This window comes from Aegilops tauschii, chromosome 3, assembly GCF_002575655.3.
Source record: "Aegilops tauschii subsp. strangulata cultivar AL8/78 chromosome 3, Aet v6.0, whole genome shotgun sequence".
Classification (NCBI taxonomy): domain Eukaryota; kingdom Viridiplantae; phylum Streptophyta; class Magnoliopsida; order Poales; family Poaceae; genus Aegilops; species Aegilops tauschii.
The window spans coordinates 584,869,298-584,882,016 of NC_053037.3; the positions used below are offsets into that span (position 1 = coordinate 584,869,298).

Consider the following 12,719-nt stretch of genomic DNA (forward strand, 5'->3'; position numbering starts at 1 on the left):
TGCAATTTGTAAACAAAATCTCGAAGGCTATGGAACAGGCAATTCAGAATTCCACTAGAGCACATGATTGGACGTTAAAGGACTGGAAAAATCTAAATTCCAATAGTTTGAAATGATACATGCATGAAACCTCCGGTTCAACATAACATGTCAGAAGGCTCAAATGCTAATTACAAGTTTGACTAGCTAGCATAGAACCGGTACCAGACCCACCACCAGAGTGTCTTCATGTTGCACGAACTTCAAGATTTTCCATAGGTGTAGAAACCATTGATTTGAAGCACCATGATATTGAGATTTTATATTGTGCTACATGGTATGTTTGTTTCAGTTCTGAGTTCATTGATGAATGGATAAGATTTACAAGCTAGCACTGATCAAAAAGGAAAATAGAGGCTATAAATAAGAAATATAGCAGTAGGCAATTCTATCAATGTAAATAGGGATGACGTGTCATTTGCCACGAAGGACACATGCAAGGAGTGGGAGGTTGTGTCACCAAAGATTCAAGCTGTATGCCAGTTGCGCAATTTCATGTGTTGTACGAGGCTGTAATCTTGAGCACGGCTTTAGTTTTTAGTTCAGGCTCCCAACACGCCGTCTGTGACTAGCTTGGCAAATCCGTGTTTAGTTTAGAGACTAGGGTGAGCTTGGGGCAGTGGAGCAAAAGCACGCATATGTAACCATATCTCTTTGGAGAAATGGCGATTAAGGCTTAGGTACGACAATAGACTCCACTATTTGGTAAGAAAATGAATTGATGAATAGATAATTTGCTCACCAACCTTTCTCGAACGCGGATTTATAAAGCACGGGTTTCTGGACACCTCTTATCCATACCCTTCAATACCGCTTTGAGATCCGTGCGACACAACTAACTTACAGCACAAATTTTTCTCTTTTTTGTTCCTTCAAAACAAAACGACATATGAACCTCAAACTTTGCAGGACAACAAAACATTCTTACTACAATGTGAGAAAAAACTTTCAGATTTTTTTGCCCGACATAAATATACAAAATGAGATTTTTTGAGTAAAAAACATTATTTTTTGTGTGTATGTGATACTCGAAAGAATCTGAAAGTTTTTTTCCACATTCTAGTTAGAATGTTTTGTTGTCCTACAAAGTTTCAAGTTCATATGTTGTTCTATTTAGGAGAAACAAAAAAGACAAAAATTGCTCGCACGAATCGCGATGCGAAAATAAATGGCTAGATATGGGGGTGTAGGAAAGCCTATGCTTTCTCAAATGTTGACCAACCTTTCTCAGCCAAAGCATGACCGACACTTATAAAGCAAGCATTGCTCTTTGTAGTCTCTTGTAGCCTCTAACTATGTTATCACCATATATAGTACTAGCAGCTAAACAAAGATGAACATGAGAGAGAAGAGAGAGAGAGAGAGAGAGGTGACAATAAATGATGGGTTAGGCTGGTCACAATGGGAGGAACTTAGAAGTAACATCACCCACTCCAATACAGCTTTGCTTATGTGGCACATATTTAATGACGAGAGAGGTGCTTGTGGTAACTAGCTAAGTTACCGGAACATCACACACTCCAAGAAACAATGAGTCTATAACCTAATAAATACATCATTGCATGACTCTACATAGATGTCCCTACCCACTATGGAGGTAGTAACATAGTCTAGGGAAATGTGTAAGTTACTAGCTTATATTCTTGCCCATTGTGACCAGCCTTAGGTGACACAATCCGCTATGAAGCATGAATGCGAGGCATATGGAAACACATCACCTCAATAAATCACATGGAACATCGTAAGAGGTGACGGGCTTGTAGTTTCCAAGAGGGAAGGTAGCGATAATGCTAAAGTGCTTGCGGAGGAGCTAACATGTGGTGCAGATTTACAAAAGGTGACACTTGGCTTTGCAGCGACATGCAGATATTTAAAAGGGGGCAAGAAATTTCCCTTTGTGAGGCCAAGCGTTTGTGCACATTCAGAATCAAGAACAAGATTTTATAGTGTTGGGGAACGTTACATGAAAAACAAACAAAAAAATCTACACACAAGCAAGATCTATCCATGGGGATGCATAGCTACGAGCGGGGGAGAGCATCTTCATACCCTTGAAGATCGCTAAGCGGAAGCGTTTATCAATGTGGTTGATGTAGTCGTACACCTATATGATCCGTCCCGATCAAGTACCAAACATACGGCACCTCCGCGTTCAGCACACGTTCAGCACGATGACGTCCTCGCCTTCTTGATCCAGCAAGAGGGCCGAAGTAGTAGATGAGTTCCGGAAGCACGACGGCGTGGTGACGGTGGTGGTGAAGAACAATCTCCGCAGGGCTTCGCTAAGCACAATGGAAATTATGATGGAGGATAAACTAGAGGGGACGGGGTTGCTGGCACGTGGCTTGGTGAATCTTGATGTGTTCCGGGTGCTAGCCTTGCCCCTCTATTTATATGTTGAGCCCTGGGGTCGTATCTTGGAGAAAAAGCCTCCTCAAAGTCGGTTTTGCCCGCAAAGAAGAGTCCTTCTCGGACTTTCAGGACCAGACGCCACAGTCCTCGGCGTCTGGCCGAGGGCCAGATGCCAGGTCCCTGTTGTCTGGTACCGACCTCCGCAAAACTTCCTTTTGCACGACCTAAAGCCCCGTGGGCCTTACCCCTTGGCCCAACCATATCATCGAATATATCTATTTTTACCTCCGGAGCTCCTCGTCATGTCTGTGATCTCATCCGGGACTCCGAACAACATTCGGTCACCAACATACATAACTCATATAGTACTATATCATCAACGGACGTTAAGCGTGCGAACCCTACGGGTTCGAGAATGATGTAGACATGACCGAGACGCTTCTCCAGTCAATAACCAACAGCGGGACCTGGATGCCCATATTGGTTCCTAGATATTCTACGAATATCTTTATCGGTCGAACATTTATGACAACATACATAGTTCCCTTTGTCCGTCGGTATGTGACTTGCCCGAGATTCGATCATCGATATCTCTATACCTAGTTCAATCTCGTCACCGGCAAGTCTCTTTACTCATTCCATAATACATCATCTTGCAACTAACTCCTTAGTCACTTTGCTTGCAAGCTTCTTGTGATGCTGTATTACCGAGAGGGCCCCGAGATACCTCCCCGTTACAAGGAGTAACAAATCCCAGTCTCGATCCATGCCAACCCAACAGACACCTTTGGAGATACCTATAGAGCATCTTTATGATCACCCAGTTACGTTGTGACGTTTGATAGCACACAAGGTATTCCTCCGGTATCCTGGAGTTGCATGATCTCATGGTCGAAGAAACATGTATTTGACATTAAGAAAGCGACAGCAATAAACTGAATGATCATATGCTATGCTAACGGATGGGTCTTGTCCATCACATCATTCTCCTAATGATGTGATCCCGTTTTCAAATGACAACTCATGTCTATGGTTAGGAAACCTTAACCATCTTTTGATCAACGAGCTAGTCTAGTAGAGGCTCACCAGGGACATGGTATTTATTTATGTATACACACATGTATTTATGTTGATCAACACAATTCTAGCATGAATGATAAACCTTTATCATGAATAAGGCAATATAATAATAACAACTTTATTATTGCCTCTAGGGCATATTTCCATCAAAGAGTCAATAATCTAGATTACATTGTAATGAATCTAACACTCGTGAAGTCTTGGTGTTGATCACGTTTTGCCTGCGGAAGAGGTTTAGTCAACAAGTCTGCTACATTCAGATCCGTTTGTAGTTTGCAAATTTCTATGTCTCCATCCTTAACCTTTTTACGAATGCAGTTGAAGCGTCTCTTGATGTGTTTGGTTCTCTTATGAAAGCTGGATTCCTTCGCTAAGGCAAATCCTCCAGTGTTGTCACAAAAGATTGTCATTGGACCCGATGCACTGGGTATTACACCCAGATCATATATGAACTCCTTCATCCAGATTTCTTCATGTGTTTCTCCCGAAGCAGCTATGTACCCCGCTTCACATGTAGATCCCGCCACGACGCTCTGCTTGGAACTGCACCAACTGATAACTCCACCATTCAATATAAATACGTATCCTGTTTGTGACTTAGAGTCATCCGGATCTGTGTCAAAGCTAGCATCGACGTAACCCTTTACGACGAGCTCTTCGTCACCTCCCATAAACAAGAAACATATCCTTGGTTCTTTTCAGATACTTTAGGATATTCTTGACTGCTGTCCAGTGATCCACTCCTGGATTACTTTGGTACCTCCCTGCCAAATTGATGACAAGGCACACATCAGGTCTGGTACACATCATAGCATACATGATAGACCTATGGCTAAGGCATAGGGAATGACTTTCATTCTCTCTTTATCTTCTGCCGTGGTCGGGCTTTGAGTCTGACTCAATTTCACACCTTATAACACAGGCACGAACCCTTTCTTCGACTGATCCATTTTGAAATTCTTCAAAACTTTATCAAGGTATGTGCTTTGTGAAAGTCCTATTAAGCGTCTTGATCTATCCCTATAGATCTTGATGCCCATTATATAAGCAGCTTCACCGAGGTCTTTCATTGAAAAATTCTTATTCAGGTATCCTTTTACTCTATCCAAAAATTCTATATCATTTCCAATCAACAATATGTCGTCTATATATAATATCAGAAATGCTACAGAGCTCCCACTCACTTTCTTGTAAATACAAGCTTCACCGTAAGTCTGTATAAATCCATATGCTTTGATCACCTCATCAAAGCGTATATTCCAACTCCGATATGCTTGCACGAATCCATAGATGGATCGCTGGAGTTTGCACACTTTGTTAGCACCCTTATGGTCGACAAAACTTTCTGGTTGCATCATATACAACTCTTAAGGAATGCAGTTTTGACGTCCATTTGCCAAATATCATAATCATAAAATGCGGCAACTGCTAACTTGATTCGGACAGACTTAAGAAACGCTATGGGTGAGAATGTCTCATCGTAGTCAACCCCTTGAACTTGTCGAAAATCTTTCGCAACAAGCCGAGCTTTGTAGACAGTGATATTACCATCAGCGTCCGTCTTCCTCTTAAAGATCCATTTATTCTCAATGGCTTGCCGATCATTGGGCAAGCCCACCAAAGTCCACACTTTATTCTCATACATGGATCCTATCTCAGATTTCATGGCCTCAATCCATTTATCGGAATCTAGGCTCATCATAGCTTCTTCATAGTTTTAAGGTTCGCCGTTGTCTAACAACATGACTTCCAGGACAGGATTACCGTACCACTGTAATGCAATGCATGTTCTGGTCGACCTTCGAGGTTCAGTAGTAACTTGATCCGAAGTTTCATGATCATCATCATTAGCTTCTTCTCTAGTTGGTGTAGGCATCACAGGAATGGTTCCCTGTGATGCGCTACTTTCTAATTTGAGAGAAGGTACAACTACCTCTTCAAGTTCTAGTTTCCTCCCACTCACTTCTTTCGAGAGAAACTCCTTCTCTAGAAAGGACCCATTCTTAGCAACAAAGAACTTGCCTTCGGATCTGTGGTAGAAGGTATACCCAATAGTTTCTTTAGGGTATCCTATGAAGACGCACTTCTCCGCTTTGGGTTAGAGCTTATCAGGCTGAAGCCTTTTAACATAAGCGTCGCATCCCCAAACATTAAGAAACGACAACTTAGGTTTATTGCCAAACCACTGTTCATACGGTGTCGTCTCAACGGATTTAGATGATGCCCTATTTAACGTGAATGCGGCTGTCTCTAATGCATAACCCCAAAGTGATAAAGGCAAATCGGTAAGAGACATCATAGAACGCACCATATCCAATAAATTATGGTTACGATGTTCCGACACACCATTACGCTGCGGTGTTCCAGGCGGCGTGAGTTGTGAAACAATTCCACATTGTTTTAAATGAAGGCCAAACTCGTAAATCAAATATTTGCCTCCACGATCAGATCATAGAAACTTTATTTTCTTGTTACGATGATTCTCCACTTCACTCTGAAGTTCTTTGAACTTTTCAAATGTTTCAGACTTGTGTTTCCTCAAGTAGATATATCCATACCTAATTAAATCATCTATGAAGGTTAGAAAATAACGATAGCCGTCGCGTGCTTCAACACTCATCGGACCGCATACATCGGTGTGTATTATTTCCAATAAGTCATTAGCTCGCTTCATTGTTCCGGAGAACGGAGTTTTAGTCATATTACCCATGAGGCATGGTCCGCAAGTATCAAATGATTCATAATCAAGTGATTTTAAAAGTCCACCCGCATGGAGTTTCTTCATGCGCTTTACACCAATATATAACCTAAACGGCAGTGCCACAAGTATGTTGCACTGTCATTAACTTTGCATCTTTTGGCGTCTGGCCCAGACACCATGGGCCTCGGCGTCTGGCCCAGACCCCATGGGCATCGGCGTCTGGCCCAAGGCTAGACGCCACGGTCCCTGGCGTCTGCTACCGCCCTGCAGAAAACTTCCTTTTGCACGACCTAAAGCCCCGTGGGCCTTACCCCTTGGCCCAACCATATCATCGAATATATCAATTGTTACCTCCGGACCATTCCGAAGCTCCTCGTCATGTCCGTGATCTCAGCCGAGACTCCGAACATCATTCGGTCACCAAAATACATAACTCATATAATACTATATCGTCAACGAACGTTAAGCGTGCGGACCCTACGGGTTCGAGATTGATGTAGACATGACCGAGATGCTTCTCCAGTCAATAACCAATAGTGGGACCTGGATGCCCATATTGGTTTCTACTTTTTACGAATATCTTTATCAGTCGAACCTTTATGACCACATACGTAGTTCCCTTTGTCTGTCGGTATGTTACTTGCCCGAGATTCGATCGTCGGTATCTCCATACCTAGTTCAATCTGGACACTAGCAATTCTCTTTACTCGTTCCATAAATACATCATTTTGCAACTAACTCCTTAATAACTTTGCTTGCAAGCTTCTTGTGGCGCTGTATTACCGAGAGGTGTTGGAAATATGCCCTAGAGGCAATAATAAAATGGTTATTATTATATTTCCTTGTTCATGATAATTGTCTATTGTTCATGCTATAATTGTGTTATCCGGAAATCGTAATACATGTGTGAACACATAGTACATAACATGTCCCTAGTGAGCCTCCAGTTGACTAGCTCGTTCATCGATAGATGGTTACGGTTTCCTGACCATGGACATTGGATGTCATTGATAACGGGATCACATCATTAGGAGAATGATGTGATGGACAAGACCCAATCCTAAGCATAGCACTAGATCGTGTAGTTCGTTTGCTAAAGCTTTTCTAATGTCAAGTATCATTTCCTTAGACGAGATCGTGCAACTCGCGGATACCGTAGGAATGCTTTGGGTGTACCAAACGTCACAACGTGACTGGGTGGCCATAAAGGTGCACTACAGGTATCTCCGAAAGTGTCTGTTGGGTTGGCACAGATCGAGACTGGGATTTGTCACTCCGTATGACGGAGAGGTATCTCTGGGCCCACTCGGTAATGCATCATCATAATGAGCTCAATGTGACCAAGTGGTTGGTCACGGGATCATGCATTACGGTACGAGTAAAGTGACTTGTCGGTAATGAGATTGAACGAGGTATTGGGATACCGACGATCGAATCTCGGGCAAGTAACGTACCGATTGACAAAGGGAATTGTGTACGGGATTACTTGAATCCTTGACATCGTGGTTCATCCGATGAGATCATCGAGGAGCATGTGGGAGCCAACATGGGTATCCAGATCCCGCTGTTGGTTATTGACCGGAGAGTCGTCTCGGTCATGTCTGCGTGTCTCCTGAACCCGTAGGGTCCACACACTTAAGGTTCGGTGACGCTAGGGTTGTAGAGATATTAGTATGCGGTAACCCGAAAATTGTTCGGAGTCCCGGATGAGATCCCGGACATCACGAGGAGTTCCGGAATGGTCCGGAGGTGAAGATTTGTATATAGGAAGTCCAGTTTCGGCCACCGGGAAAGTTTCGGGGGTCACCGGTATTGTACCGGGACCACCGGAAGGGTCCCGGGGGTCCACCGGGTGGGGCCACCTATCCCGGAGGGCCCCATGGGCTGAAGTGGGAAGGGAACCAGCCCCTGGTGGCCTGGTGCGCCCCCCATGGGCCTCCCCTTGCGCCTAGGGTTGGAAACACGGGGGGTGGGGGGCGCCCCACCTGACTTGGGGGCAAGTCCCCCCCTTGGCCACCGCCCCCCTTGAGATTAGATCTCTAGGGGCCGGCGCCCCCCCAGGGCCCCTATATAAAGGGGGGGGGGGAGGGAGGGCTGCGCACCCAAGCCCCTGGCGCCTCCCTCTCCCCCCGTAACACCTCTCCCTCTCGCTGAGCTTGGCGAAGCCCTGCCGAGATCCCCGCTGCTTCCACCACCACGCCGTCGTGCTGCTGGATCTCCATCAACCTCTCCTTCCCCCTTGCTGGATCAAGAAGGAGGAGACGTCTCTCCCAACCGTACGTGTGTTTAACGCGGAGGTGCCGTCCGTTCGGCGCTAGGATCATCGGTGATTTGGATCACGGCGAGTACGACTCCATCAACCCCGTTCTCTTGAACGCTTCCGCTCGCGATCTACAAGGGTATGTAGATGCACTCCTCTCTCTCTCGTTGCTAGATGACTCCATAGATTGATCTTGGTGATACGTAGAAAATTTTAAATTTCTGCTACGATCCCCAACAGTGGCATCATGAGCTAGGTCTATGCGTAGGTTCTATGCACGAGTAGAACACAAGTTGTTGTGGTCGTCGATTTTGTCAATTTACTTGCCGTTACTAGTCTTATCTTGATTCGGCGGCATCGTGGGATGAAGCGGCCCGGACCGACCTTACACGTACGCTTACGTGAGCAGGGCCGGCCCTGGGGGGGGGGGGGCAGGGGGGGCGGCCGCCCCGGGCCCCCACAAGGTAGGGCCCCCCACCCAGGTATGTACTAGGTATATACGTATAGCAGGCTGTAGGACCATGTCAAACAAAATAGTCAAAGCCTTTCACGCACACGCACAGAATCGCAAGAGATACGAGCAGCAGCGGCAGGATTAGCGACATGCGCGGCTAGCGGCTTGATTAGCGATTGCTTTCCTTCGTCCTCCACGTGAAAAAAAAGACAACAATATGCGGCAGGATACTCGACAGTTCGACCCGTCTCATCATGCAGGCTCTCAGCCCTAGGGCCTAGGCCGCCGCCCGCCGTCGCCGACACGGCGACACCGCGACACGCCGTACTGCAGGTCTGCCCACTCCCATCTGGCTCTTGCTAATTTCTAATTCTCTTCTCCTAATCTCCTTCCTAATCCAGTTCACAGCTGATTTCAATTCAGGGGGCCCTCACGCTTGGTCAATTGCTCATTGCTCTCCGAGTCTAGGCGTTGTAAATAGCACACGGACTGACGCAGAACCAGGTATATTATATTTGCGTTTGGGCGTTTCCTTGATGCGTATGTGGTACTGTTCAATAATTGATGCAAAAATTACTTTTTCAGGATTGTGTGTTAGCATGCCTCCGAGAAGCAGGACATATGCATCGGGTAGTAAAAAAAGGAAAAAGAAGAAGGCCGTAGATACATTGGTACAATCACAGCGTGGGCATCTGCACTTATATTACAAGAGTACTTCCACTACTTCGATAAACCCAGGTGATGAGTTGTCGATAGTTGCCATAGAGGAAGAGCAACAAACTAATGTGAATTCAGAATCCGATCAGCAAGAAGAAAATGTCGAAACCAACATCGACGACAGCAATGTAAGTGGCTCCGAGAATGTAGGTAATTCATCGGATGCACAAGAACAGTCTCCTAGTGTTGATGAACAAGTCTATACTCCTGATATTTATGATCCAAGAAATTGGGATAATCTTGACAATAAAGCAAGAGATGTATTAGTTGAGAAAGGGCCAATGAGAGAGGAAGAGAATAAAATGGAATACCGTGTAGATGATGCAGGAAGACATTTTTCCTATGCTCACTATCATAGGAAATTAAGCAATGGAGAGAAACATGATAGAAAATGGCTAGTTTATTCAGAAGGTGTTGACAAAGTTTTTTGCTTTTGTTGTAAGATCTTCAAGTCTAGCAGTAGCAGGAGTCAGAGTTCCTTAGCACATGATGGATTAGATCATTGGAGGCACATTAGTGAGAAGCTTAAAGAACATGAAAATAGTGTTGATCATATTAATAACATGAACAAGTGGAATGAATTAAGGATTAGACTACGGAAAGAGGAAACTATTGACAAGGACTTGCAGCATCAAATAACAAAGGAGAAAGAACGTGTCAGGCAAGTTTTGTTAAGAATAATAGCCATTGTGAAATATCTTGGTAAACGCAACTTGGCTTTTCGCGGAAACAGTGAGCAACTTTACAAGGATGATAATGGTAATTTCTTAGCTTGTGTTGAGATGATTGCAGAATTTGATTTGGTAATGCAAGACCACCTTAGACGTATCCAGAACAAAGAAATTCATTACCATTATCTCAGTCATAAAATTCAGAACGAGTTGATATCTCTTTTGGCTGCTGACATCACATGTTCTATCATAAAGGTTGTTAAAGAGGCCAAGTATTTCTTTGTTATCCTAGATTGTACCCCTGATGTCAGTCATCAAGAACAAATGACTTTTTTAGTTCGTTGTGTTAATTTGTCGGATGGGAGAATAAAAATTGAGGAGTACTTTCTGGGGTTCTTGAAGGTGGATGACACTTCTGGCTTAGGGATTTTTAAAGTACTGCTTGAATCTATGGAGACTTTTGGCTTAAATATTAATGATATAAGGGGTCAAGGATATGACAATGGTTCTAACATGAAAGGAAAATACCGAGGGGTACAATCTAGGTTACTTGATGTGAATCCAAGAGCATTATACATGCCATGTGCTTGTCATAGTCTTAATCTCACTCTCTGTGATATGGCAAAAACATGTGAGAAAGCTGTTTCATTTTTTGGAATTGTTCAGCGCATATATATATTATTTGCTGGTTCTACGAAAAGGTGGAATGTTTTGCTTAAACATGTTCCTAGTTTGACTGTGAAATCATTGTCTAACACTCGCTGGGAGAGTCGAATCAAAAGTGTTACAGCAATAAGATATCAAGCCATTGAGTTAAGGTCAGCTTTGTCTGAGTTACGTGATGCTTCTGACACTGAACCTAAGGATAAAAGCGACGCAAAAAATTTATTTGATGCACTTGGTCGCTTTGAGTTTCTAGTTGGTATGATTATCTGGCATGATATTCTGTTTGCTGTAAATAAAGTTAGCAAGATGCTGCAATCGTCAACCATGTGTATTGACTCTGCTTTGAAGCAAATAAAAGGTATAACAGAATATTTTGAGAAGTACAGAGATGATGGGTTTTCTTCAAGTTTGACCATCGCCAAAGGTATTGCGACTGAAATGGGAATTGATCCCGTGTTTCCAATGAAACGTCATGCTAAGAGGAAGAGACAGTTTGGTGAAAGTGATTGTCAAGAAGAAATTCTAGAAGCTGAGAAGGCTTTTCGTGTTAAATATTTTTTTGTTTTGGTTGATATGGCGGTCACTTCTTTGAAGGATAGATTTAAAGAACTAATGGTGTTCAAAGATATCTTTGGATTTTTATTGAGCTCGGGCACCCTGAAGTCATTAAGTGATAATGAACTTGAAGAGTGTTGCACAAAATTTGCAGAAACATTCTCTCTTGATGGTTCATCTGATGTAGACGTATATGATCTTATTTCTGAATTGAAGATTATGAGATTCACTTTGCCAAATGGCGTAATGTCTGCCATGGAGATTTTTGGGCATGTTAGAGAATTTGATTGTTATCCGAATATCTCCATTGCTTATCGCATCTTATTTACTGTGCCTGTGACGGTCGCATCGGCCGAGAGAAGCTTTTCAAAGCTGAAATTGTTGAAGAATTATTTGAGGTCAACAATGACTCAAGAAAGGTTAAATGGTTTGGCTACATTATGCATCGAGAAGAAATTATTGGATGAGATTGACATCGACCCTATCATAAGCGACTTTGCATCGAGGAATGTTAGAAGACATTTTTAAGGTATTATGTATATTTTTTTATACGCATACAGATTTTGGATTTAAGTGTTACTGATTATATGTGTGTGTGTGTGTTTTTAGACAACTATATATATGCACACGTATATTACAATGGCTCGTATATTAGGGCCCCCAATTTTAAGTTCGCCCCGGGCCCCCGAAATCTCAGGACCGGCCCTGTACGTGAGACAGGTTCCACCGACTAACATGCACTAGTTGCATAAGGTGGCTAGTGGGTGTCTGTCTCTCCCACTTTAGTCGGATCGGATTCGAAGAAAAGGGTCCTTATGAAGGGTAAATAGAAATTGGCATATCACGTTGTGGTTTTGGCGTAGGTAAGAATCGTTCTTGCTAGAAACCTATAGCAGCCACGTAAAAGTTTGCAACAAAAATTAGAGGACGTCTAACTTGTTTTTGCAGCAAGTGTCATGTGATGTGATATGGCCAGAAGGATGTGATGAATGATATATGTGATGTATGAGATTGATCATGTTCTTGTAATAGGAATCACGACTTGCATGTCGATGAGTATGACAACCGGCAGGAGCCATAGGAGTTGTCTTAATTTATTTATGACCTGCGTGTCAACTGGAACGTCATGTAATTACTTTACTTTATTGCTAACCGTTAGCCATAGTAGTAGAAGTAATAGTTGGCGAGACAACTTCATGAAGACACGATGATGGAGATCATGGT

General features: G+C 43.4%; 1 protein-coding gene across 1 annotated transcript; it reads left to right on the forward strand.

The window, feature by feature from the left end:
- The first annotated feature begins 10,892 nt into the window (after positions 1-10,892).
- LOC123497682 (uncharacterized) lies at positions 10,893-12,023 on the forward strand. The gene has a single exon (XM_045234360.2). It carries the CDS (start codon positions 10,893-10,895, stop codon positions 12,021-12,023), a length of 1,131 nt encoding a protein of 376 aa, XP_045090295.2.
- The last annotated feature ends 696 nt before the right edge of the window (positions 12,024-12,719 follow it).